The 26,954-nt window shown below is 43.1% G+C and overlaps 1 protein-coding gene across 2 annotated transcripts; it reads right to left on the bottom strand.

Annotated features, from left to right (window-relative positions):
* Positions 1 to 1,946: 1,946 nt before the first annotated feature.
* Positions 1,947 to 26,821, bottom strand: MTHFS (methenyltetrahydrofolate synthetase). 2 transcript variants are annotated; one of them, XM_076347922.1, is made up of 4 exons: positions 26,672 to 26,797; positions 22,855 to 23,119; positions 15,132 to 15,165; positions 3,196 to 3,265 (listed from the first exon to the last, which is right to left on the bottom strand). In XM_076347922.1, the coding sequence occupies exons 1-4, from the start codon at positions 26,792 to 26,794 to the stop codon at positions 3,256 to 3,258; spliced, it is 432 nt and encodes a 143-aa protein (XP_076204037.1). In that variant the 5' UTR covers positions 26,795 to 26,797; the 3' UTR covers positions 3,196 to 3,255. The 2 variants fall into 2 exon arrangements, with proteins under 2 accessions (XP_076204036.1, XP_076204037.1); XM_076347921.1 differs by lacking the exon at positions 15,132 to 15,165 and having other exon boundaries at positions 1,947 to 3,265; positions 26,672 to 26,821.
* Positions 26,822 to 26,954: the final 133 nt, after the last annotated feature.

Genomic DNA, 26,954 nt, shown 5'->3' with positions numbered 1-26,954 from the left:
GTGAGATAAGAAGTTGGGGGACACTCATTGCCTCAAGTCCTGAAAGCCTTCAAAGCTTGCTTGCTTTTCCTATACCAATTAGTTCCAGCAACTCCAGCGAGCCCATGAAGGACAAAGCTCGGTGCCTATCTGCGGCTGTGCTGGGCAGGGGCCTGTATTTTGCACCCAAACTCTTGTTTTTCTACTTTTCCCCCCCCTATTTTGAACTCCCACGCAACAAAACATATGACCAAGTCCTCGTCTCTCTCTAAGCACTTTGTTTCTGTACAGTTGTTAGTGCTGGCTCTGAAGTCTCTTCATCATATGCTGGCCTTTCTGTACACAGTTGTTCACCTGGTATCACCTGTAGTGAAATACATACGAGTCAAGCTAGCCCTTATTCTAGTGAATAAATCAAAGCTCAGACAGTAAGAGCAAAAGCTAATCCAAAGGGCTGTAATGTGTTGTGACTAAACTTGTATCTAACTGAGCAAATAACAACAACAACAACAACAACAACAACAACAACAGCAACAACAACAATAAAACCCTCTTATATGAAGAATGCCTCAGAAAAGCAAAGCCACAAGGCGCAGAGGTTTTGGATAAGAAGTTTGCTTTCATGGTAGCCATTTGATTTATGTGGCACAAGGCACCCTAATAGAACACAGTTCAAAAAAACAGCATTCAGCTTTAAAACCAAACATCATGGCTTCCCCTCAGCTTGAACGTAGCAGCAAGAGGTCATTAGCCTCTGATTATGTTCTGTTATGCTGACATGGCCTCTTAATTTTGTGCCTAAAGTAGAACTGGAGCAGCATTCATGCAGTCACGCTTAGTGTCACACTAACCAAAAACATGTAAACATGTCTCAGGTTCCCAGATAAACCTCCATGGTTAAACCTTGAGGCAGGACACCACTAAAAGCACCCGCTGGTTTTGGTGGGGTGGAAGCAGGTAGCTTGTTGAATGGGGCTGGACTTAATATGTGCATTTAAAACATCTATCAGATCTGGGATCCAGGTTTCCGCTGTGAAAAATACTGGCTTCAGCGTAGCTTTGTTGATGTCCATGGCAGGCCGTGCCATATGGCATAGTGCTGAGCCTAACGTGAGAGGTGAACTCAAACAGCCTTGCAGACAAACCTAGAAATAGGTCCGCCACACGCAAAGCCTGCTCCATCTTTTCTTTTTGTTGCTCTCCGTATGCCAACAGAAGTTCAGAAATGAAGAAGGGATTAAAATACTGCCAGGACAGACATTGTGGAAAAAAAAGGGTCCAATTTTCTCATCACATTTATTCCCCAAAGGTCTTGAATCAGAAGAGTGTGTCTCCCTCCTGTAAGGCAGTACAGCTGGCAGCACTGCAAAGCTGAGAGGAGCTGGAGGACGCTCCGCCGCATGCACCAGCACCAATACTGCTGTCATCTCCGCTTCTGCTTGCGCAGCCCTGTGTGACACATGAACGCGTCTGACTCTGCATCTTTCATTTGGTGGAGTGAAATAGTTTGATAAAGAGCCGATGGAAGGCCAAGCCTGATCACCGTCATTTTGCTAAACAGCCCATATTGCAAACTGCTACCAGCTGTCTTGTTCAGGTTGCAGCTTTTCTGCACACGCTGGGGGGAAGCCCAGCAGGCCAATATTGAAGGTATCATCATCTTCACCCCAGCCAGATGGACCTTTGTTAACACAGGATGGAGAAGCACCAGGGAGCACAGGCCAGAGAGACCTGAGTTGCTAAGCTTATGTTCACCCCAGAGCAAGAGGGTTTAATTAGTTACTGTATTAGCAAAATGGAAATAAAACTGAATACAAGCATTCTGAGATGAAAAGGTTCATACGTACTGTAGGCATGGTTTTGTTCACAAAACCAGTTATTGCTGAGGAAGTCTTAAGGTCATTCTGCTCCGCAGCTGGTCCTTGAGAATTCATGGATTTTTTTAATGATGAAACAGAGTAGTCTGGTGAAAATAAATGCACTGATTTATTGATTGAGGGAGGAGTTAAACATGTATAGAAAAAGTGAAGTTGCACTGAAAAAGGAACACAAAATTTTGGCAGTTTGATTGATCCTGATTGGAAAAATTGTGTCTTATTACTATGGGGACAGCGTGCAGAGGAAAAGCCACTATCTTCTTCCTGATTTCCAGGATGGTCTGGACAACTGGAGAACAACCAACCTTCCACCCAAAAATTTACTCAATCCATAAAACCTCCTCTCTGCAATTCTTAGCATCTCTTTATCCTTTAACATAGTACCCATACTTCACACAATATTTTGGGACATTATGAATGGCCCGTGTACAAAATTATAGAACTGAAAGCAATTTTGAATATTATTTCACAAAAAAAGAGCTGTTTTTCTCCAGATGAAGAACTCACTGACCGCATTTTAGACTACATTACAATCTTGTGTTCAGATAAAGGAAAGAACCATATACCAAAGCTATGGACATGAACCCTTTTTTATTAACAGATATTTATTTTAATACAACTTTATTTTAAGACAACTTCATGGAGCCAAGTAAACAGTCAAAATTATTGTATACACTAAAGTCAATTAAGGCTTTTTTCCAATCACCATTTTTTGCCCAGCTTACTAAGGACTTATCTGGCAGTTTCTTATTTTGCTCATGGATGCACAAAATATTTAAGTACTAAGAACTTTTCCCATAACAAGTATCTAATTCCAGAATGGATCAAGAACTCTCATTAGTAGACAGTTCACTTTTAAACTGGAACAATAAAACTGTTAAGTATCAAGTAGCTTGTTCCTCAAAAGTATGATGAGAAGAAATGGTCCTTACTGTAATAAACAGTCACATATTCTTGTTTCTATTGATTGTAGAATAAGAATTCACACCAGATATTTGCTAATTAGAAGCAAATCAATGCAATCCTCACTACTATTACCACATTTAGACTGTTGGGTTTTTTTTCCAAACACTAATAGTGTATTTTATTGCTCCCAAAGTCATATATGACTATTAAAAAGTCATGACTGATGGATCTGACATCTTTGGCTGGTCACTCGGAAGGTGGGTTGGTATCAAGATACTTTCAGCAGTCTTCATAAAGGATTTCATCTACTTGGACATCATTTTCTGCCACAGGCACTGAGTCACAAATCTGTTCCCTAAAAGCCAATGCAATCGTGTAAGGCTTTCCACTGGGAAGTTTTATACATCTTTCAAGATAGGTATCATAATATCCTTTCCCTCTTCCCAATCTGTTGCCTTTTTTGTCAAACCCAAGGCCTGGCATGAAGATAAGGTCAAGACCTCCTGTAGAAAAATGAAATAAACATTAGTGGATGCACTGTGGATTTCCTGATGGCTTGACTACATCCACATAACTTCAGACATTTGCAAAAACGCAAGCTTTGTGTTTTGCAAAATGCTTCCCTCTCTTTGATCAGATGAAAAATACTTTGAATACTAAACCTGTAAATTTACATTTTCATCTTATCAATTGCATACTAGATCAGCCGCAAAATAAGTAGACCTTGAAAAGCTAGAAGGAAAAAAACCTACATTATAACACATTTATTTTATCATTTTAACCCCACACTTCCAAATACTAATGATTATGACTCTAAATCCAGGCAGAGACCGAACTCAGGGAAATTAAATGCAGGAGGAATCAGAAAATAAAAAGAACTTCAACATCAGACACAAAAATAGAAAAGGAAAAAAGAATGAAAAGACGACACGTAAGAGAGCGAGCGAGCGAGCATCTTCTTGACACAACTGTAAGATGTCACGAACCTTCACTCAACCTCCCAAGACCAAAGAGTCTTGAATACAATATATTCTGAAAGAGGGTATTTGCCCTCTTATATCAAGATCAAGATTTGAAGGTTTGTCTCTTCATGATGTCAGGTTCCTCTTCTCCCAAAGGACTTTCTTCCTGAGCCTCCAGCAATTTTCACTGTTGCTCCAGCAGCACACACAGGCATTCTGCTTGCCTGCTCTGAATATCCCTCCTTCTGGAGGGACTTATGGGCTCCCCAAGACTCTTCTGAGATTGCACTTGATTGGAACTAAAAATCAGTTAAAAAACTGAAACAAGCTGCATAAGCTGCCAATCATCTGGACAAAACAGACCCAACTGGCTGGTGAAACCCTGACAAAAGACCCCACCAACCAGCTCCTGATAAAAAGGCAAGATCAGCTAAGCCCTTTTTTCTTGCTTTGTTCATACTCTGTGAACAGATGTGGATCGGCATCATGCCAGGTAGCCAGCTACAGTCTACACTCGGCTGCCCACTTGTTTCAGGAGTTGATTCACATCACTCCAGGTAGGCAAAAGAAACCGGCTGCCACGCTGAGCGACCACCAGGCATGGAGGCAGCCAGCGTGCAGATTCCCATTACTTGTGCAAGGCTTGTTCGTTTAGTGTGAGAAGTCTTGCAAGGACATCCTCTAAACAAATGAGCTTGGCTGGCCTGGAACTGACCGCTGAACCCAGGAACATCCCACTTACTAATTTCACAATGCAAAGAAAGTCTTTCATTTCTTGCTGCTGTAGCAGACAGACACTTAAGCAGAGAAGGGCAGGAAAGGTAGTGGAAAGCCAGCGCAGACTAAAACACAGCTGACATGAGTCTGGAAAAGCAAGCAAATATTGCGTCTCAGTCCACTGTTCTTCCTTCTTACAGGAACGGTACTTAGCCTTGAGCAGCTTGTCTATAACTAGCTTCTGCTTCTTCACCAGGCATAGGATGTGTCAGGTATTTTTCCGCTTTTCCTATGTCTAAACCTACTCTCTCCTGCCGTTTTGGATTGAGCTGCTCTCACTGCATCCAGCTGAGGAATGGTGCCCAACATTCAAGGAGATGTGTGGGAGCACGTACTGGAAGAGCCAGAGGTAAGCAGAATTTTTCAGTTTCCAGGGAATCCCATCTGAGATCACGTACCAACTCCGAACTCAGCCTGGAAGAGCATGTTAAAAGTTCACATAAGACCAACTCATTTGCACACACTTCCCAGGCTCCTGGAGATTTCCTTCCACTGTTCATCATTGAGAGAGAGTCACAGAGACGTCAACGCCCATCCATCATGACCTGATGACTTAATTAGAACATAGATATAAAATATGCAAGGCAACGCAGCGTGAAATGCTTAGAGAAGATCAATCTTGCAAATCCGGCATCGTACAGTTAAGAAGCATGGCTTTTTTAAAGAGCTCAGAGGAGTAAGAGGAGGGAATTAGCCAAAGGGCAGACCACAGAATAGTACTGGTTGAAATAAAAAGGAGTCTGAGTGTTTTACCACACTGCAGTCAACTTTTGACTCATAGGACAAACAAATGGCAAATGGCAAACAAAGAGGAAAAGAGGCATGAGGGCAGAAGTATGGTCTCACCTGAAAAGAGATGCCATTTTTATGGTATCACCACGTACATCATGTTGGACGTACCACGTCACATCTCCTCAGTTTGCAAGTAAAAATACCTATGTGCCAATTGTCAGGCCTATGGACTAGGACCTAGATACCAGCTGATCTTCTCCTCGTTAGCATGGTCAGTAATAGATCCTGCAAGTCAAATCCTCCCCGAGTTACTCCTGTGCTCACTAGCTATCCTCTCCATAATTTGCCTCACATCGGCTTTGCGCAGGTATTCAGGTGGCCCAGAAACCAGTATGCACCAAACACCAACTATGCACGGAAAGAGACGCACTCTGCCTTACACATTTTTTTAGCTGTTTTCACTCCATGTGACTCTCATGGCAGAAAGCAAGAAACATTTGCAGTCGCTACTGCTGGCAGGTAAGAATGCACACAAGGGGCAAATCTGCAGAGAAAAAAGGTGCCGCTTCTCCTTACATTTGTATTACAGACAGGAAGAAGGCAAGTCAGGGGGAGCACTAAGGAAAGAGGGAATTGCCAGGAACAGTGCAGGGAAGAAAGATATTTTCAATGTAGTTTAACTGATAGCACCAGGCACACTCAAGTGAATTTAGATGTATTAAAGCACTGTGTTTTCTTCTGGGTTCTCTGGAGAAACAGACTGTTTTAATGAGTCAGCTCCTCTATAATCATGGATTTTTTATGCCGAATAACTCAAAACAAGCTTGTGCAAATCTCAATATGAAAAAATATGCTGTAAATACTGTAATAGTTACCCTTATATTTTTCTTCCACTGGAGCACTGTGATACTGAATGCCTTTGCTCTGACTCACAACATGCTGTCTGATACCCGTGCAACTCACACTGCACAAGAGTTAAGTAAAATGCCAGGGAAGACTTTTGGTAGAAAAATGACATAGCTACCCTGCAAGGAGCCCAACAGCAGTTCAAGCAGCATTAGTCCCAAATCCTACCCCGGGATCTAGAACGAACGGCAGAGAGCTTCATGGAGGAAACGCTTCCGTGCCACATAACTTGGGGAGCAACAAAACCTCTTGTGGTGCCTGCGGCAGTGCGGGGGAAGAGCTGTCACTGGATGAGAGGTGACACACAGATGAGACCAAGATTGCAGACACAGATGAGACCAAGATTGCAGACATGTAAGATTACTGTCAGCAATGAGGGTACATCAACAGGATGGCAGGTGAGAGTAAGAACATCTTAGCCCTCTTGGCATGGGGCCCTCATGCTCCTAGGCCCTTCCAGCCCTGCAGGACCACTAGTTGCCACTCAGGATGCCCCGCAGGCTTGCTCCCACAGACTGCTGTGTGAAATGGCATCCTTGTCCTTGAGAAGACAGAGCAGGTACTTGGGCATCAAACACCACATCAGTTTTTAGTGCCTTGTAAAACAGTCTAAGAGAGGTCTCATGATCTCCACCTACTTCTATCCCTTTCCTTGTAATGTCCACTGTCCCCCATGTGTCCGTAGTCATTAACTGTTGGCTCTTGGATCCCTGAGAGTCCAGGAAAGAACACCAAGAAAAGCACACTCACAGTCCAGAGGGCTTTTGCTATAGGTAATCCGTGCTTCTCCCAGAATACTTACATGTGGTCTGCAAATTGCTAAAGGCTGAAAACACTGTCCCACGCAACTCCAGCCCAGGACTTCTATGTGGAGAATATCAATGCTTGTTATAAACTTTAACTAAGCTACTGGGTATCCCAGTAAGGTTGGCAATTATGATGACAGTAACCTGATATTTGCTGTATCTATGACATGAGCCCTTGTGGCCACAGCTCCTTCGACTGTGTAGCACCGTGCGTGAAATAATATACCCTGATTTATCTATCAGTGTGGGCATACAGCCATGCTGACATGGCCACACAGATTTCATTTATACTGCTAAATACAGCAGGGCCAGAAAACAAATTGATTTACAGGATCACGGGTGGTCAATACTGTTTAATTGTCAGCACACTGCCTGGCACTGCCGGTCCAAGTGACACCCACACCTGCTCCAGGGGACAGGACTCCCATGGGCAGTAAAGACAGGAGAGTACAGGTCTGGCTCCTTCCAACCTGGGCAGTCCTCCTACACCAGCAAAACTGGTTTTGCTCCTCCAGACAGACACAGGCTTTCCTGCCACATGCCAGAACATGCAAGACAAATCCTCAGATTGATGCTACAAAAATACTGCTGTGATGATCTGCCACAAGGCCTCATATTATTAAAGATACTATGAACTGGGGAAAAGATAAAAAACCCCAGCATTACCTTAGGGCCACAGAGGCATCACGTGAGACCAAAAAAGAAGAGGAAGGCCAAGTTCTGTGTAGTGTGGACAGGACTAGCCTGTGCCACTTAGCTTTATGTTATTTAACAGTGTAGATACAGTCATAGCTTCAGAACCTGCCATGTGGGCGTACAGGCACACTCTATTTGCACTGACTTGCATACATCTATGTAGACATACCTTATGTCACAGAGAAGTGAAATGACTTGCCCAAGGACTCAGGAAACATGTGGCAAAACTACACGCAAAAGGCAGGTGTGCAAGCTGCACGTCCCCTGACTTAACCAGCAGACCAAAACATTAGCATCCCCTCTCTGGTGTTTTAAATAGGAATACAGGGTTTCGCTTCCTCTAGGCAGCTGCGGTGAATCTCCTCAGTTCGGCAGTGCATTTCTCATTATGCTTCATGATGGTATCAGGTTTGATTTGTTCCCCAGGGAAGGATTTTCTCCTTGCACCTCATTACCTCTCTTCTCCTTAATCTGATGTTCCTATTTGAAATGCCAGCCGGCATTTTCAGAAGTGTTCTTGACAACGGTTAATTATAGAAGAGTCCATCAAACTGCACAGATACAGGTCATGTAAAGACTGCTGGGGACTTGTCCTGCCCTCAGAAGGAGCAGCCAGCATGCCCCCTCTCCTCCCAGGTTTGAAGAGGCTCCATCAGCCCGCTGCCACCCACCATGTGGGGTCATTCATCTCCCCCTGCACAGCTAGACAGTCCTAACAGAAGACAAAACCGAAACACTCTGTCATCCCACCTTCTCATTCCACTTCCTTTGTGGACGCAGCAAAGTGCCTGGGACCCATCAAAGTGGAAGCCAGGACTCTTTTGATCCTCGCCTCCAAAGCACTTACAAGAGGATGAGGCAGAGGCTGAGCTGCAGCAACTCCTGTGTCCCTGTAAAGAACGGCAACATGCTCTTAAAACTTACAGCACAGATGCCTTCTGAGCTCAAGCCTACAAGAGGTGGACAGCAATCAGCTCTGTATGCCACCACTGCTGCTCCTCACAGCAGGAGCTGTGCAGTTTGAGCTTCTCCCTGAAGCACAGAAGTTCGTGCACCATTTACGATGTCCCCACAAGGATGGCTTGATCTTCCCAGCGTGTTACCTTGGGCAAGAACGAGGCTTTCAGCGGTTGGGTTTTTTCCACACACAGCTCGCTCTGCGGTGGTAGCTAGGGACTCCCCCTGCTTTGCTCAGATGTAAATGGAGATGGAACACGTCTCCTATGAAGAAAGGCTGAGAGAGTTGGGGTTGTTCAGCCTGGAGAAGAGAAGGCTTCGGGGAGACCTTATTGCAGCCTATCAGTACTTAAAGGGGGCTTATAAAGAAGATGGCGGCAGACTTTTTAGCAGGGCCTATTGCGACAGGACAAGGGGAAATGGCTTTAAACTAAAGAGGGGTAGATTCAGGCTAGATATAAGGAAGAAATTTTTTATGCTGAGGGTGGTGAAACACTGGAACGGGTTGCCCAGAGAGGGGGTGGATGCCCCATCCCTGGAAACATTCCAGGTCAGGTTGGACGGGGCTCTGAGCAACCTGATCTAGTTGAAGATGTCCCTGCCCGCGGCAGGGGGGTTGGACTAGATGACCTTTAGAGGTCCCTTCCAACCCAAACTATTCTATGATTCTATGATTACACAAGGTGCAGGACCAGAAGAACCAGGAGAAGAACAGCTTTCTGTTTAAAGGAGTGTTTATGGTGTCATGCACGCCATGTCAGATGTCAGATCAGTCTACGCACAACCTCTGTGGAGCTGACAAATATTTGAAAGCTGTTCATTTACAAGGAACTTTGGTCCTTTTCTGATCTAGCAAGGACCACAATGGAGAAAAAAAACAAACCCTTTGGCAGGAAAACCTTACTTTTCAGAATGAAAAGGGTGCAGTAACCACCTGCTGCCTCTGTATCTGCTACCCCAGCACAGAGGAAAAAATTAACTCAATCACGTGATCCTAACATTGAAAGTATCAGTCTTGGTGACATGGAGGGTATGAGCCAATGAGTTGGAGTAATGCAGAAAGTTCTAATTAATGACAGGATCGTTACTGTAACTTTAATTATTGTCAGCATCAGTATAGTTAGGCCTCTTGGGTAGGTGTTAGCTTCTCAACATGTACTCTATAAGGCACAGATCATCATCTTGGTCTGTATTTACACAGCACCTAACACTGTGGTCTGGGTTAATCACCAGACCTGGGGAAAACAACTCCACAGAAGTAAATATTTCAATTATGCTGCAGCAAAACAAATCCCTTCCCCTTTATGACTAGTTCTAAGCCTTCTCTGTAGAATGCCCCGGGTGCCCCTCGCACTGCTCCTGAGGTTACTAACAGCTTGGTATTTCCTTCCAGCTAAAAGTTTTCTGCCCTTTGGAAAAAACCTGCCCTTGGTTTCAAGCGCAGCATCTCTGCTATTACACACTTGCCTTGGTATAAGGTCAAAAAGGGAAATGCCAGATCTGTTCACTACAGGCCTGATCCAGACCCTACCGAGGTGTGTGGTTCCTGGAAGGGCTGGGATTGCTTCCAGGGGAAACCGACTCCTTATCCCGACTAAGCCCTGGAGAAGCCAGATACTGTTATATCCCCAATCAAATGAGCAAGGAGACAAAAACATTACCCTTTGCTGCAACTGATAAGCACTTGAAAAAAAGTAATTCATCTGAAACCAATGATGCTGACTTCCCCCAGTAACACAGGGGATCGCAGACATAAACAGTTACATTGCTTAACTTTGCCCCAGCCAGTCTGCTAAAATGTAAATACAATCCCTTAAACAGAAAGGAAACTCTTATCTGATAATTCCTATTTGCTCACATGATACAGCTTTTGAAAATCAGTATCAGAAGCTCAGCACGAATCCTCATCTCCTTGGAAACATAAGTTACAATGCAAAGGATCAGATCCTCCGTTACGGTAAATCAGCGTTGCCCCACTGACACCCCTCTGCACTGACCTTGGGAACTACATGGAAAATATCCTGAGTTACTGACAGGAGTTTGAGAAAAATCAATTTTCTCTTGTAAATATTTGTTGTTGGTTGTTCATAAACAGGATTCCTCTAGTGCTTTTCTGTAGTGCTCACTCTGTAGTCTCCTCATGATCCCAAACAGTTACCTAACAGGACTAAAAGTCATGTTTCATATTAGATTAAAAAACCAAGTCATTATAAACCACAGTCAGTAGCTCCAGGTGTTTTCCCTGCGTGCACACCTTTAATTGTGCAGTACAACAGCACTTCAGCAGGCCTCACTGTTCTCTAACTATTCATAGACATCTGTTGCTTTAGAAGGAAAGCCAGAGAGACGCTCGCTTTATCCCCAGCACACATTAACCAGGCACAGGAATCAAAAATCGAAGTACCACATCCAAATCCCATGGGGTCTATCCACAGCCTCCTGTTACAGGACACATCGTGAGACCCTCAAGGCTAATGCTCACCCCATCCAGAGAGAAATGCTTTTAACACGAGGAGCAAGCATTTGCTTTATTTTCATTCCTCTTTGTGTATGGGAACTGCAGGCACCAGGAAGGTTTTGTGTCCTTTTGTCTTCTAAAAATCTTTCTACCCACATCCATGCACACCTGTAACCCACCAATCTACCTTTTACATACATATAGATGCCAAGCAGGCTATCATCTCTTCTGCAATCCACATGGCCCAGGTAATTGGTCCACTAGCATGAGTGAGACAGCTTCTGTTATTACTTCAATAACATATTTTGCAGAAAATAGAACCATCAGCAGAATCTACAAACAAGCGCCGAGCAACTCAGCGTTTATCTGTCTACTCATCCATGTCAGTGCTTTGTGTCAGCATGAAACATTGGTCTCCACAGTTCAGACTTGCCCTTCTGAACTACAGCATAATAAAATATTTATACTTCTCCCTGAGAAGCTACATGATAGCCATCAGTCATACAGGTTTAAAACAACAGAGTGGCAGCCACTCTCCCGTTATTAAACCTGCAAAACACACTAATAAAGCCGTTTGATCGGCTCCTGTGCTACTAAGCTGTGATCAAGCAAACACCCTCCTATTTTGAATTCATTTTAAAAAAAATCTTATCAATTTAGTGCCAATGCATTTGAAAGGTAAAGTGCACCGCACAGCATCAGCTGTAGTACGCCAGCCCTGCACAAACAAACCTATCCTGCTCCACAAATAAACATCCTTTCATGTGTCATCAGGGAAGCTACTGCATAAGGCTAAAGCTTGCGTTCAAATTCTAGCTGGTTTCACAACGCGGGAAGACTGTGCAAGGCTATAACCATCACACTCATTTCCCCTGAGGTTTAACTTACAGTCAGCTGAGGTCTAGTGTCTCATTTTCAGAATTTGCCAAGTGTCTACCTAAAAGAAAATTTGAACAAGTACTTTTCTGTTTCACTATTATTCATCAAGTCTGTGTAAGCCCCATAAATAAACCATATTCACTCAATGCCACCTACAAAAATGTCTGGTTTTGCAAATTCAGAGTAAAGGAAATAATTGCTTAGAAATGTTTTAGTTATCAGTCTGTGAAAAATGACTTATCTGCTCCTGATATTCAGATATGTGAGCAGAGTTAGAACAGTTTGATTGGGAAAACATGGGCAACGAAAAATGTTTGGTTCAAAGGCTTGCACCTTGGTTCTCCTGTGATTTTAAACCACCAAAATACTCTGAAACAAGATGTACCAAGGAGCAATTCCAAAGAGAGGACAAATGGCATTAGAGCCACTGTACAGCACATCAACACATCTTGTTAAATCAGCAAATGCTGGCTGCAAATCTGCTCCTTTAGAGAAACTCACAAGGCATTGGTGCTTGAACTGTTTATGTCGGGTTGTCAAAACACTGCTGCAGCCTAAAATACAAGGATCTTTGTATATCTTTACGCATTTTTACGTGAAATTCTTTAAGATCTTATCAGCTACGCTTCCCATAGTGTTTATCTGAGCGCTTATTTAAATACTTCCACTTGATACATGTGCATGTGCACTACTTCTTTTCTTCACTCTTGGTCCTCTTTTGCATGCTGCTGTCTGGATATTTTTAAATCAAAATATGACAGAAGTGAATCACTTGGGGATTTTTTCAATACATCATGCATCACTATCAATATTTCCAACGCCCTTTGACTCACTCAGCAGACAGCCTATCATAAAATACGAGAATTGCTTGTGAAATATAAATGGTTAAGACACCAACTTCTTCATCAGTGCATAAACCTGATTCCTGTAAGGAGTTACACCACTTGATGGGAACATTAGGCATGCTTACAGGCAGGGTTTATTGAACATCTCGAGTCAGCTGGTTTGGAGGCGATGGCACCTTCACTGTTAGTGTCAAACGTGTTAATATCACAACAGCTGAGAAATCCTGCTTCTTCCATCACAAGATTTTCTTTTATCTTTTTAATCTTGCACAACTTAAAAAACCCGACTGTCCCTGGAATCCTTCACCTCCCTCGCTCCAACCCCTGATTTTCTGGAGACATTAAGCTGGAGCACTTGTTCTCCTGTGTGTGTGAGTACAATGCCTGGATGAGATTTTAATTACAGGAAAACAGCCTAAATGACACCAATGCTCCATAGCAAATCTATGGAATACTGACACCTGCCGGCAAAGGGCGTCATGTCACTCCTGGGCAGGAATTTGCCCTCCAGCTACACCCCAAAAAGCCGATTCCCATCTCTTATGCAGGAAAGCCAGCACAAGCAGGAACTGAGTCCAGTTACGGTGCCAAACATAAAGACCAAGAGCTATCCTTACACTGTGAAACAGCAGCATGAGTCTCCTGCTCCCTGAAAGCCAGTGGCTCTCGGCCAGGTCTAAGGCATTTCCCACTGTACAGGGGAAATGACAGTGTATTTTGAATCTCAGCAAAGACAGTGGGGATTAACTGTGCCAGGAAGACAATTCTTTTGTAGCTGGAAAAGTGCTGACCTGATTTAATAGCCCACTAAGCTGGCAGAAAACCAATCCTAGGAAAAAGAAAGAAAAGAAAAGTAGTAATTTTTTGCCAGATTCATGAGCTGAATCTGCTCAGCAGTACCAGAGATGGTACTGGGGTTGGGAAGACAAGGGGAGCACAGAATTGGAAGCAAGAAAAAAGCATCAGGACTGCCCCTTCTGGCACCAGCCAGATGCGAGCAGGGCTCAGCTGTCTCACCAAACCGCATCTTCAATCCACACTACCCTACACAGGTGGGCAGAAGGAAGAAGCTTCCTCTCCTGTTCTCCAGATTGTCCAGATTCTGTGCACAAAGGCACTGAGGCAAGTTTGGTGCCGGCTCTTCCTTTCCAAAAATGAAAATGAAGGGAGACAAAAATGTCTGTTTGGATTAGTTACTGCAGCCAGAGATACTTGCATGTTTGCAATTCCCTTGTACGAGTTTGTTGTACAGACTCATGCCACGCTCCAGAAATGAACCTAACCTCTTACTTGCTTTTGAGAGACTCCTGTCTCTAGGAAACAGTATGAAGAAAATGACAATGCTACTGTTCACACTCACTGTAGCAAAACTAGCCCTCTTTGAAACAAAACACTTGAGTCACTTGCAGTGAATTTAAAGCCCTTGCCTATGTTCCTTTCACTTCTCTTTAAACTTTAATTGATTACAGCAGAAGTAATCTTTTTAGTTGTTTTGCTGAGTGCAAGGAGAATGTTTTCTGCAAGAAGGCAAACATGGATGTGACACTTAAGATGATTACAAGGAAAAGCACTCTTTTAAAGCCTTAATGAACTTTATGAAAGCAAAAAGCTGTAGTGTTCCAGAGCTCTCAGCCCTCCAGGTTCACCGCAGGATACTCTGGCACAGGCGGTATTAAAATTAAACCACAGTGTTCACTGTTTATTCTGCACCAAGGAAATTCAGGACATAAGGACACCAAAGGGCATTACAAAGTGATGCCACAAGAACACATCAACTTTTGCATTTCAGAGCATTTTTTCAAAAGCCTTTCAAGGGAAGAGACTCTCTGTAATCATGCCATACCTGTTTCTGAACAGAAGCACCAGGAGAAGCTCAGCTAAAAGTGTCTGTATTCACCTAGCAAATTGGGTGCTGATTGTTATTAAGCTGTTTCAGAGAGCTGTGGAAGCTGGTGCAGACATCAAGGGGAAGGGCAGACACCAGCTGCAGGGGAGAGCGATCCCAGCGCCGGGGATGGAGTCCCACATCTTTCAACTGAAGGCTGGGATGCAGAAAAACCCTGAGGGAAACAGTTGCTATCACAGCTGGGTCCAACACCTGAAATATTTTATTTCCAAGCAAGTATTTTCCTAGCTCTGCCTGTTACGGAACATGCTACACAGAATAATGTAAAATTATTTTATGCATCTTTAATACTGAAACAGGCATTTCGTGTCGTTGTGGGATACCTGTGTGGAAACCAGTTAAAAAGGTCTGCCGAGTGAGCTCATTTGAAAAGCAGTGTTATGGTATACACAGAAAAAATTAACTTCTACAGTGCCGTAACATATATTTCACAGTATGTCTTTACCTGGGTATAAAATGTTCTCTCAGGCATCTTTTTTCTGAAATAACATCAGAGAAATTGCACAGGTTGAAAGAGCAATGGCTGGAACTCTTATAGATCTAGAAAAGCTTCTCTATGAGAATAAGAAAACAGACAAAGTTTGATAGAAACAAATTACAATTGAAATAATACAGGTTTAACTAAACAATGAATAATAAAAAGAAAGTAAATCAAATATCCTTATTTACTTCTCATCATAGAAGAATGAGGTATCACTTGAACTGAAAGCAGCAAATTTAAAATGAATACAAGGAACATAATATTTCACATAGCGTAGGAACATAATATAACATTAACATAATAAGGAACATAATATTTCACATTACAACTAACTAACCAATACAACTCACAGCTGTCAGAAGGCAGCGGAGCCAAGGGCTTAATACAAATAAAATTAGATGCTTAGAGGAACGCTCCGAACGCCCACAGGTAAAGAAAAAACAGAACCTGTTTGTAAGGGGATAAGCCGGCGACTGCAGCTGCAGAGGTAGGAAGAAATTTCAGTTATTGCTACATAGCTACAAGTTGTGAGATTTCCTGACTCTTGTAAAACACATGATGCTGGATTGTACGTCCAGGGCTCTGATCCCGCACTGCGTGAGGGGAAGCATCCTCTCTCCCCAAGAAGATTCATCACCAGAATGTTAATGCCTCACTTGCACTGAATTTGTTCTCCTTATGCATATCAAAATACTATGGCTCATTGTCTCCAAGCAGAAGTTCATTCCAAACTTTAAATCATTTCATTAAAAACTAAATTACATTAAGAGCTAAGCCTCGCTTTTCAATTTTGTTTCGTGCCATGCTCTCAGGTTTTCTTTTTTATGACCGGTGTAAAAAGATTTTAAATTATAATCTATCCCTTGACATATATTTTACTGTAAGTTTTAATCAAGTCTCCCAGAGGAAAAGAAAATCTAATAGTACCCTCAATCACTTTACAATCTTGTTTGGGGTATTTTTTTGCTTTTTTTCCTGAGCAGTAATATTTAACATCTCTGCTTTTCACATACCCATATTTCATTTATTCCAGATACATTCCAATCTGCATATATCTCATTTAAATATTCACAGTTATTCCTGAGCATTATTTACTACACGTCCTTTTTCAGAATGATTAGCATCATTTTGTATGGTCCCATTATGCCTTCATGTACAGCTATACAACGTCTAATGGAGCTGAAGTAGCATATTAGACCTTCCCTGTGCTTCAAGACATAGCATTTTCTCCTCACATGGTTTTTTATTTCTAAACTCTAATGTGCGTTGTATTTCAATGTCCTCCCATTTATGGTGCATCCTTTTTTTTGGGGGGGAAGGTCCAACCCATTATCTTCTTTTTACATCCCATTTTATTTCACAGCTCTAAGTTAAACCTATTCCTCTTAAGACTGTATTGCCACCACTTCAGTCACACTTCTAAAGAACTGTGCTAAAATTTGGAATAACTAAGAATACTGATGGCATCACAAGGCCATCAGTCCTAGCAGCAAATGCAGCCTCTTTGAATGTATGAATAAATAGCAGGAGTTTAAAGACAGGTGAAAAAGAGCTCCTGCGGACTAAAATGTTTCTGCAGGGCAGATCCCAATGGCAAAGTTTAAAATAGGGCTAATGGTCACTCAGGAATAATTTCAAACTACTTGAGGTTGCGTGAAACTATAGCCTAGAGGTAGCCAGCATTTTCCTTGCAAGAGGGTCACACTTCCCGGCATAAATAGCCCTCATTAACCAAATACAATCCACACGGGTAAGCTGTCCCTGTCTGTTTCTACTACCAGCATGTTATTGTAATTTATGCAACAGCAAGCCTCAAAATGTTCTGGATGTTACTGAGGGCAGAAAGATATAACTACCCTAACCTCAAAAGCCAACCCATCCAAAGGGTTATGTGAAAATGAAGCAGCAAGAAGTTGCTGCTAGACATATGTTAGTATTTCCTCACTTGGTTTGAAATTCAGATCTTTCCTTATTATTAATAATAAATATACTGTCATTTAAAGCACAGATTATCTACTTAACATTTCACTAATTATCTTGAAGGTACAACACAAGTACTGTGATCAGTAGGCCACCAAAGTTTCCAATACTGAAAATGCTGGAAATCTCCAAACTAAATTACAAGTCCAGTTCTTAATACATTCATTTCTGAGAGCAAAAATACATTATGCTTTAGTAGAGTAGCAGCAGATTATTTAGCATTCCCCATTACATATAAGATGCTATATTTTCAAGTGCTGCCATTTTTCAGCCTGGGTATTTATGTCAAACTGAGGGGGGGGTTACGTTTCTTTTCTTTCAGGCAAAATGGTTCACTGGTTTCTAAGAACAAAGCTAGCAAAAAACAACGGGGAAAGCTCTGTTGCTCCATGCTTTGAGGCAAGAACTTGAAATCTTGCTCATAGTACCCTCTGTGTCAACGACGTGGCTTTAGCCCCGTTCAAATCCATTTGAGCTGGGCTCATACAATGTTGTAAATGTTTGAAAACCTGCCGTTTGCACAGGCTTAGGGAAGACGTGTCAGGGCGAATGCTGGGTCTCTCTGAAGATGCCACCCTCTCCGTACTGCTGCTGGAGTCACAGTGGCACAGGTGGCCCCATGACTCTCTCTAGGAGCCAGTGCCAGTTTTCAGGGGACGTTTCCTCCATCCTGGTTCCTCACTCCCACCCCACACACGTTGCACTGATACGGCCGCACGGTAAACTGGATCCACTCATCTGGGTTAAAAAAATCCCAACCAAGACAGAGTGGAGGAAAGGAGGAAAACACCCTTCATCCAGAGCAGCTTGCTGATCCAGTTTACTATGGAGGGGCAGGAATATGCTGAAAACATGAGGAGGGAAAACTCCTTAAGCCAGTATTGCTGCAAAGATGGCGCACACGGAGCTGCAGTCTCAGCTCCTACTGCCGGCCCTGCTCCCAACCACGAGGACTCGGAAGGACTTTCATTTCAGTGGCTGCTCATAGTTCCGCTGGCTGGGGAAAGACTGGGAACTGAAACATGGAAGGAAATGAGGACTGAAGTTTCACTAAGATTTTTTTTGGCATGCCACCCGTTTATGCAATCCCTCATCACCAGCTTCCTACCAGCCCTTCAGTTGCATCAGTCCAAACCTGTGTGTTGGCCCTGTCTGAGAGAAGAAGAGCCTTTTATTGGTGCTGGGTTACTTCTAACCAAGACTGGTTTCCCAGTATAGCTCCCAACGTGGCTACCGGGGCATCTGTGCTGGCACAGGAGAGGAGGGGTGGGGACAAAGAGGAGGAGAGAGGGCAGCAGCTTATTTAAGCAGGCACTGCCCAAAAGAAACAATCACAAAACTATGTCTTCTGTACTGTTTAGTACAAAAAGTACTATTTAACAGAGATGGAGTTTTTCTAAGCCAAAGAAGAAGAGAAAGAAGTCAGCACACTGGGGAAGGAAATGAGTAAATTGGGACAGGGAATCTTCTGTATCTGAAAGTGGACAAGTGAAAGAAGACAAAGCACATGATCTCCTCCCTTTTGGCAGGGGCAAGCTATTTATGTTGGCCCAGCTGCCCCAGAAATGACAGGCTAGGACTGACAGCGGGAGGAAGTGGGGAATATGGTCAGAAGGGCCAGAGAAGGACACTTGGAGAGGGAGATTCAGATAAGTTGGGCAAAGAGCAGAAGGATGGAGAGGGGCATTATGCTGGCAGAGAAATTAAAGCTTGGAAAGGGGGTCTAGCCCAAGGACAAGACAAGCTTGGGAAATGATCATTTTGGAGGAACAGTGAAGATGCCGTCACGTTTGGAAAAGCAAGCAAAAGAGTCCGTGTGCACTGGGGGCAGCTCCTCTGAACAGCCCTGCCTGGAACCAGGAGCCTCTGCTGCTCCTCCACCAGCAAATACCAGTTAATACCTTTAAGTCATTGAATGTTGTAGCGATGAAGAGCCCATACAGAAATGAAGACCTCTGTCTCCACACCAAGGTTTGAATAATGCAGAGTAAAAAAGGCCTGCAGGTCTAACTTGGAACAGCAGGGAGAAAACAAATGACTGAGTGCATACTCGTTAGCGGCGTTCATTAACAGCAAGCAGTGTTCATCTTTTGCATCTTTGAAAGAGCCCAGATCATTGCATCTGGGTTCATCTTTGAATGAACCCAGATCCAACAGGCAAGGACAATGTAATTATGCACTTAAAGACCGGGGCAGAATTGACACAGATAAAGTGGCTGAATTAAGTTTGTACACATAATCCCATTTCTTACATTTTGTAGGAGAGCACCACACAACCCATTAGAGTAAGCAGATTCAGAGCCACAATTTCTAATAACTCTTCATTCTCTGGCCAAAGAAAAAAATCTAGGCCAAAACCCCTCTGCCCATCACCCAGGTGAATGTTTTAAAAGTTGTCCATAATTTATTGTACACCTTCAACTACTAGTCAGTAGTTCAGGTCAGTTATGAACATTTAAGCATAATATTTGCTCAGGTCCAAGACTTCCAGCTGAGACCTCTCAGTCCAAAGTTGGCCTCCTGCCTCCTTTCAAAGAAGCCACCTCCAAGAATGTTACCATACGGAGATACTCAACCCAGTCAATTTTTTTGAGTCCCAGTAAGAATAATCTCTTTTTCAGAGGAATAACTTAGCTTTTCACCCATAGTTCTCAGAGCAGGTTTAAGTAATAATAAATAACATTACAAATGAGGAAACCCATGTCCAGCCCGCTGAATCACACCGCCTCCCTAAACCACATTGAAATTAGAGCTGCTGGGGAAGCGTCCTTTAAATTTCTGTAGGAGTCGTGATAAAAAGCAAACAGGGAGCATGATTTTATCTGATTTACTCCTTCCAAAGTCATGCAAGGTATCTACATTCCTGTAAACAATTACTGCAACCTGCCTGAACTTTCACCAAAAGTATTACCTTGGGCAAAACCCGATACCGGTGCACCTTTATACTTCTGATGGGCAAGGATACCAATGGAAATTGCTACCTATCAAGAAAATGTACCACTGGCTTGCTCCAAAAGTTGTCTAAATCTTTCAGCAGGCATAGCTGGAAATGAACCAAGTCATGCACCTACATACACCCCTACTCCAAACTAAGTATCTGAACTTCTTCCACCTTTGTTCTTTCTGTTACTCTGTCCATTTAGCCTAAAGAATACAATTACTGTCACCCGTGCATGGTAGAGAAGATGACAGACTTGCTACTACTAAAACTGCAGTGACCTTTGTTTATGCCAACAAGGTGTAATGTGGTGTACTGCCAAGATGAAAATGGGTAAACCCTGCTCCAACAGAAAAAGGACTGTCTCCAAAAGGAGGGGTTCATGTCTATTCAACACAGCTTGTGAGTACTACCAAAGACTGGGAAACTCTATGCAAAAATTATACCTAGTCTTATCTTTGAGCTATTCTTCATAATAACCATGCCTGAAATTTTAAGGACAGTGTGAATTCAAGCTTTTTGTCATGCAAAATGAATACACTCAGAAGTGACATGACTTATTTATGTACCTGCAGGGTATTTCTTGGAAATTACATAGCAACTTACGCCAGCAATGGGAACATTACTGATATAACACCATGTTATCTCCTTATAACAATGTAAATGCCTCAGATCACCACAGTATTTGATAACATCACAGAGATAAATGCTTCATCCATGCATAATTCCAACAATGGAGGATGGATGTAGTAGCAAGGCAATTTACATTCCCACAAATGTACCAAAGTTCAAAAAATATAATAACGGACACAAAAAAATATAGCAAAAGGAATTTAAAGACACGCTGAGGTGCAGTGTGTGTTTCTGTGGGGACAAATTGCTGGGGGGGGGGGGGAGTCTGATTATGCAGAAAAAACCCTAAACTTACTCTCTAATCTACAAAAACTGTCCAAGGATAAAGGAGCAAGGTCTGACTTCCAATCCAAACCGAATTATTCCTGAGTACAAACAGACTGAAATCGAGCTTCAGGCTGGAGAAGTCTGACATGAACATATAGCACTTGTTAGAACCGCTGGTCGTAGCGCTCTTGGCATCTCTCTGTAGACTGTAGTAGCTCTCTTGGCATTGCTCTCTGCCCATAACCATACCCTGGTGCAGAGAACAAAAGAGCAGCTCTAGAACTAGCCAGGTACCAAAGGTTGCTCCTGCCTTCCTCCATCTTCACCACCTGGCACCTGGGCCATCTCCAACCGGTACATCCCAGTGCACTCTATACCAAGTAGTCCTTGGTCCCATCATACCTAAAACTGTTGTGTGTTTACTCTGTGATCTCTGCAGCAGACTTGTTAAATTCAATCAACAGCAGCTCATCAGTAATATAAAAGCTTGTCCCGAGTGCCTGAACTAAGCTCAGTCAACAGAACCCTGGGAATTTTAAGGGTTAACTTCAAAAGCCCCTGAATCCCACCAATATACACAAATTTTTGACAAAAATTAGGAAAACAAGTAACAGTGCTAAATATTAAATGTAAAGAAGATGGTTGTATGAAGCAGTGAAATCCCTTGCTAGCTAAAATGTGGACACAGAAAGGATTCTGAATTAGGAAAGAGGTAGAGATCGACAGTAGAAGAGAAACACACACAGTGAAGTGTTCTTGGAAAGTACATTGGCATCCCAAAGCAAACACAAACCCAAGTTCAACCGAACAGAGTCATATAAATGTTATGTTCCTTTGTCGAGCACTAAAAAGCCGGTAAGTCTGTGAGGTGTGGAAGCTGGCTGCATGGTGAATTTCCATCTAGAGAAAATTTTCCCAGACTGAGGTTTCAAGCATGAGTTCAACATGAGTTTTCCATTAATAACATTAAACATTTCTGCAGATGTTTCAGGAAGATATTAATGTGTTTACAAAAACAATGCAAATAATGAATGCAGAGACAGAAAAAGTAAGTTTGTTTACAAATTTGTACAAGTTGGGGAATTTTAGGTTAAGAAAGAGAGAGGTTATTTTGGGGCCAAAACACACATGCCACTAGCTAGATCCAAATGAACTTTTAACTTTTAAACCCTATGAAGAATCCAGTGTCTGAGATGGCATTATAAGATCAAAATAAAAATATGACAGAATAATCATGGAAAAGACTTTGCAATATTCATCCAAGCCTACAAGAAAGTCCTTTTATTTTCAGTCTAAGGTCTCAGTCTGGACAGCTGTTCTGCATGGGCAGACTCCTTATCAGCACTGTGATTCATCCATGCAATACAATTTGCAGGATCAAAGATTTCAGAAAATTCTTGTGTCAGCCTTACAGGCATCACCTGAAAAGTTCCCTACCTTTCAGGCAGTGGAAACTAAAGTTCTCAGAGTGCATCCTATAACTGCTAATACCCCGTGACTTTCCATGGTAGCCCAAGCCACTCCCGGCAAGCCCCTGTCTCCTTCATGAGCCTGTTATGCTTGCCAAGACTGCATTGAGGATGTCCATGAACAGGACCAAGAAGCTGATTTATCTGGAGGGCTGAGTTTCCTTCAGCTGGATCAACTGTGCAGTCTTGTTCCTGCCCTGGCGGCACATCACAGGGGTGGCACAGGGTAGAGAAAAACAGGCAAGAGAAAGGAGCATCTGCTTACATTGACTTAAGCACCTCTGCAACACATAAAACCAAAGTGTAACATTTCATTTCACTCTCGCTATCAGATTATTTCCTACTGGCCTCAAGGCTACTCCTGCTCACCAACTCCACAGTGTAGGAAGAAAATACTCACCACCAGCAAGAGCCTCCTCTCTTACACTGTCATCATCACTAGGCTGAAGAATATTCCAGGATGTCAAAGTAAGTGAAGAAATGTCTTCAGCTGATGATAACTTCAGCATGTCCATGTGATTGCTGTGAGGCTTGTAACGTGGGATGAAACACTCTTTGCCTTGCTTAAAAATGTCCTTAATGATTTCTTCTGTCTGGATTTCATCTGGCATGCTCAGAAAGATTGCAATTCTTCTGGATTCTTGGTACTTGGGATGGCCAATCACCTACACGGGAAATTCATGCAATCAGTTGATGAAAAGTTTACAAAAAGATCGACTTACTTTATTTTAAACACACCACTGGAGCAAAATATCCATTGAAAAGGGTAGAAATACAAACTACCATGCATCATAAAAAGAATAAACCCACTTTGTTTCCTACTCCAACATTTCTATCATCAGCAAAATCAAAATAGGCAAATTTTTGCACCCAGTGAACAAAACATTGTAACACAGGTTTGGGCCAGCAAAAAACAATTTTGGAGACAATCTCCTGCTCCTTTAAATATTTGTGCCATATAGTGCAGACATCCTCAAATGCCCAACAGCACTGGAGAAAGGTAACTGCGGGTCAGAACTGCCAGCTTATGCAAGACATGAGGTTTTTGCATTCCTTTTCTTCCACCCTCATGCTGCATCTCTCATCCGGGCCTAGGTAGAATGAGAAGCACATCAATGATAATAACTCAAAAGAAAATTAGCATCAGAGCAGATGACTGCAGAGCACAAAGTCTTCCAAGACCAGGTCCCTCTTTCTTTTTTTTAAGCTGAAACACCTTCCCTACAGCAAGTTTAGATATATGACTTCAAACATCACCTGCTTCTAATAGGTGATCTTATTACTGCACATTTTTCAGAGCTTGAAGGAAAGATGGCCTTGCCATTTTTTGATTTTCATGAGGTTCTCTGTGCTGGGCTTATAAAAGACTGAATATAGGAAGGAAAATAAAAAACACTTATATGGTGAAAAAGTGTTAGCAGATTCATACCTTACTATGTCTCTGCCCCATTCCAGATTGAATTCCACATTAAAATTTGAGAGGAGGTTTTTTAAAGCTTGTCTTCTCATCCTCTAGTACCTCACATACTTTGTTACTTACATCCGGACAAAACAAACACAAAATGTGTCCCTTCTCATTTAAATGCTATTTAACCTTATTCTACACACTTGCAAAAATCTGTCAAAAATATCAGACAATTGAGAAACTGCTTATCTACGGAACAGAGAGCACCAAATCCTCTGCTCTGTGTTTGCGTAACTGCGGGGTAACTTGCTCTTCTGAGCTTTAGCCTTTGCCCTGGCCCCGTTTTGAGAGATAAATGCCCCTATCCGAGTTGAGATATGGGTCTCACTCCTTTTTTTTTCTTTCTTTCCAGCACAGCAGTTAAAAGCCCAGATGAAATATTCAGAAGATGGATATATTTTTGTAAGGCAAAAAAAAAAAAAAAAGAAACACTCCAGACCAAATTATGGTAATGTGTTGCTTGGCCATAGAAACGTCTTAACAATTCAAAAACATATTTTACTTCCTTTTGTAATTTGCCCAACCTTACACATAGAATCATAGAATCACTGAGGTTGGAAAAGACCTCTAAGATCATCGAGCCCAACCGTCAACATGGATTTTTCTAAGTGATCAAGCTCTTAAACAACAGAATTTCCATGGTAGCTTTTGTTTAAAAGTACAGACTATTTCATCAAATTGCAGACTCCAGACAATGCCTGTGATTTATGTTGTTGAGGGCCTCCAGAGCCCAATCTTCTCATGGGTTTGGAGAAGAGAGAAACCGAGACAAAAAACTCTCCTCTTTCGAAGTGGTGCTGTGTGCTGTGAGCACCACACAGGTCCAATCTGCTCTGACATGTCCAGCAAGACATTGATTATGCTGTATAGAAAAAAAATGAGGTTGAAGATGTAAAACCACATCCTAGCAGGAAGACACAATTTTGGATTTTTTCAGAACTGTGAAGATGAAGCTGCTATGACTCGGAGCAGTTTCTGAGAAGAGTGAAAAAATTTCCACACTCAACAAGTATTATCTGCCCTTTGTTCACCAGCTGACAGCTATTTTCTGCAGAATCAGAGCATACAAACAGCATGACTTTAATCATGAACACAAACATTAAAAAAGAATAATCATCCAGAAGCTAATTAAATACTAGTGGCTAGGTCAGCCTGTGAAGCAATTTCACTTTGAATTTAAAGATCCTTTTGAGATGAGATGTTATGACTAAAAATATTGTTCAGGTGTTATAAAATAACCTGCTCACTTTTATTAGCTGCAGGCACTGATATATGTTATAAAGCTACATTTTCAGTCTTTTATTGTTCCAAATATTTTCTCAGCATTTTCAAAAATTTCTTCATGTCTGCTGTATTACCCTCCCGTAAGGAAGCTGACTCTACTTTCGGCCACTTGCGCAATGCCACGCTGTCTCAAGCAAGCTCAGGATTTTCAGTTTGTGTCAGATTATTAAAATGGCAAGATAACATCAATTTATGTCATATTTCCCGATGCCTTCTTTTAAGCAAAACAAAAGCTGAATCTTTCAGTGTGCTCTTACTAGCAGAAAGGAGTGCTCTGTTGCTGAGATTATCAGCTGCAGTTAGACAAAGGCTGAGGGCTCCTAAAAATTTGGTACTACATGGGCTAGGTGCTTATAAAGCTGGCAGAGGACTCTGCGTGTTTGAAGAGGATGCATGCCAGTATTTTCTAAAAATTGAGAGATTTACATCTAGGATGTGTGATTACTAAAATGCATTATCATGATAGTAGGGCATTACTTTTTTTTGGGAAAAAAACCCATTCCCAATGAAAAAAAGCTTAAGTGAGTTCAAGCTAAACTTGCTATGACCTACAGTTTCTGTGCTGCAATGTCCCACTCATGATGTGGCTACACATTAGTATTAAGTGAAGTCTGTAAAATGATTTGAGATCCTCTGGCAGGAAAATAACAATATAAATGTAGATCATCTAGAAGTACCCACTGGGGCTGCGAAAAAAAGGACTGTGTTCTATTACATGCAGTGACTGCAAAATAAAATTTTATTGTGTTTATTAAAATGATAAAATACATCTATATAAGAACTTTGTAATCCAAATGCAAACAGGACATTTCAAAAGTACACGTCGATATCATGCTGTGCTAGGATACCAGTTAGGTAAACCCTGCTTGGTATCTTTTACGGTATAAAAATTGCACAGAAGAAATACCACTGAAAGATACAGAAGGGAAACGACAGCCAGTTAAACACGAGGCCAAGTGGAAACAGTTGCTAAATTTTTATATGTATTGCGAGGAGCTGACGGTAAAGCCCGATGTGAAACATTTGAGATGAACACCCGCCGCCAACCCATGAGAAACCCCACTGCTTTGGGGTTTATGACAGAGTTTGCCTCCAGTTTCACAAACACCCCGTGCTTCACCTTGATGATGGCTGTCACTGCTTATTGCAGTCACTGCACACACCAAAGCCACCAGCTCCGGGCCCCGACATTAATTCGGAGTGATGAGGGGGGAAGGCAGGGGCCGAGGCGGAGCTCACCTCCGCCCCCCCCCCTCAGCGCACAGGCCCGGGAAGGCCGGGGCAGCGGCCGAGGAGCCGGCGGGTGCCCAGAGCCACCGCTTCGGTCGCCAGCGGGGCCCGGAAAGTCCCCGGCGGGCTTCCCCGCGGGGGGCCGGGGCCCGCCCCGGCTCCTCGGCCCTCCTCCTGCCCGCGGGCCCGTTCTTCCTGGAAGCCGCCGCGCGGCGGGAGGGCCGCGGCCCGCACCCACCTTGCGACTCAGCAGGCGGGACTGGCGCTGCTTCTCCGCCGCGCCCAGCGCTCGCAGCCGCTGCCGCAGCTCCCCTCGCAGCGCCCGCTTAGCTGCCCGCAACGCCGCCGCCGCCGCCGCCATTTCGCCGCCCTCCCCCGGCGGCTCCATGCGCCGAGTGAGCCGGGCCGCAGCGCCGGCCTCGCCCTCGCGGCCCGCGGGGGCGGCGGCGGCGCTGCCGGGCAGGACTGCCGGGGACGGCCCGCCGCCAGGCCCCGCTCGCCGGGTGTCAGCCGGCCGCAGG

This window comes from Aptenodytes patagonicus, chromosome 10 (genome assembly GCF_965638725.1).
Source record: "Aptenodytes patagonicus chromosome 10, bAptPat1.pri.cur, whole genome shotgun sequence".
Classification (NCBI taxonomy): Eukaryota; Metazoa; Chordata; class Aves; order Sphenisciformes; family Spheniscidae; genus Aptenodytes; species Aptenodytes patagonicus.
Note: the sequence above shows the minus strand (reverse complement) of the source record. Positions and strands in the feature narration are given on the sequence as shown.

What these genes read in the sequence shown, in the direction of transcription:
- MTHFS (XM_076347921.1), bottom strand. Translation starts at nt 26,821, where the DNA reads ATGGAGCCGCCGGGGGAGGGCGGCGAAATGGCGGCGGCGGCGGCGGCG. An exon ending in CCCGCCTGCTGAGTCGCAAG is followed by an intron (nt 23,120 to 26,671) that starts GTGGGTGCGGGC and finishes TTTCCCGTGTAG; the next exon opens with GTGATTGGCCATCCCAAGTA. An exon ending in AGAGGAGGCTCTTGCTGGTG is followed by an intron (nt 3,266 to 22,854) that starts GTGAGTATTTTC and finishes ATTTTTCTACAG; the next exon opens with GAGGTCTTGACCTTATCTTC.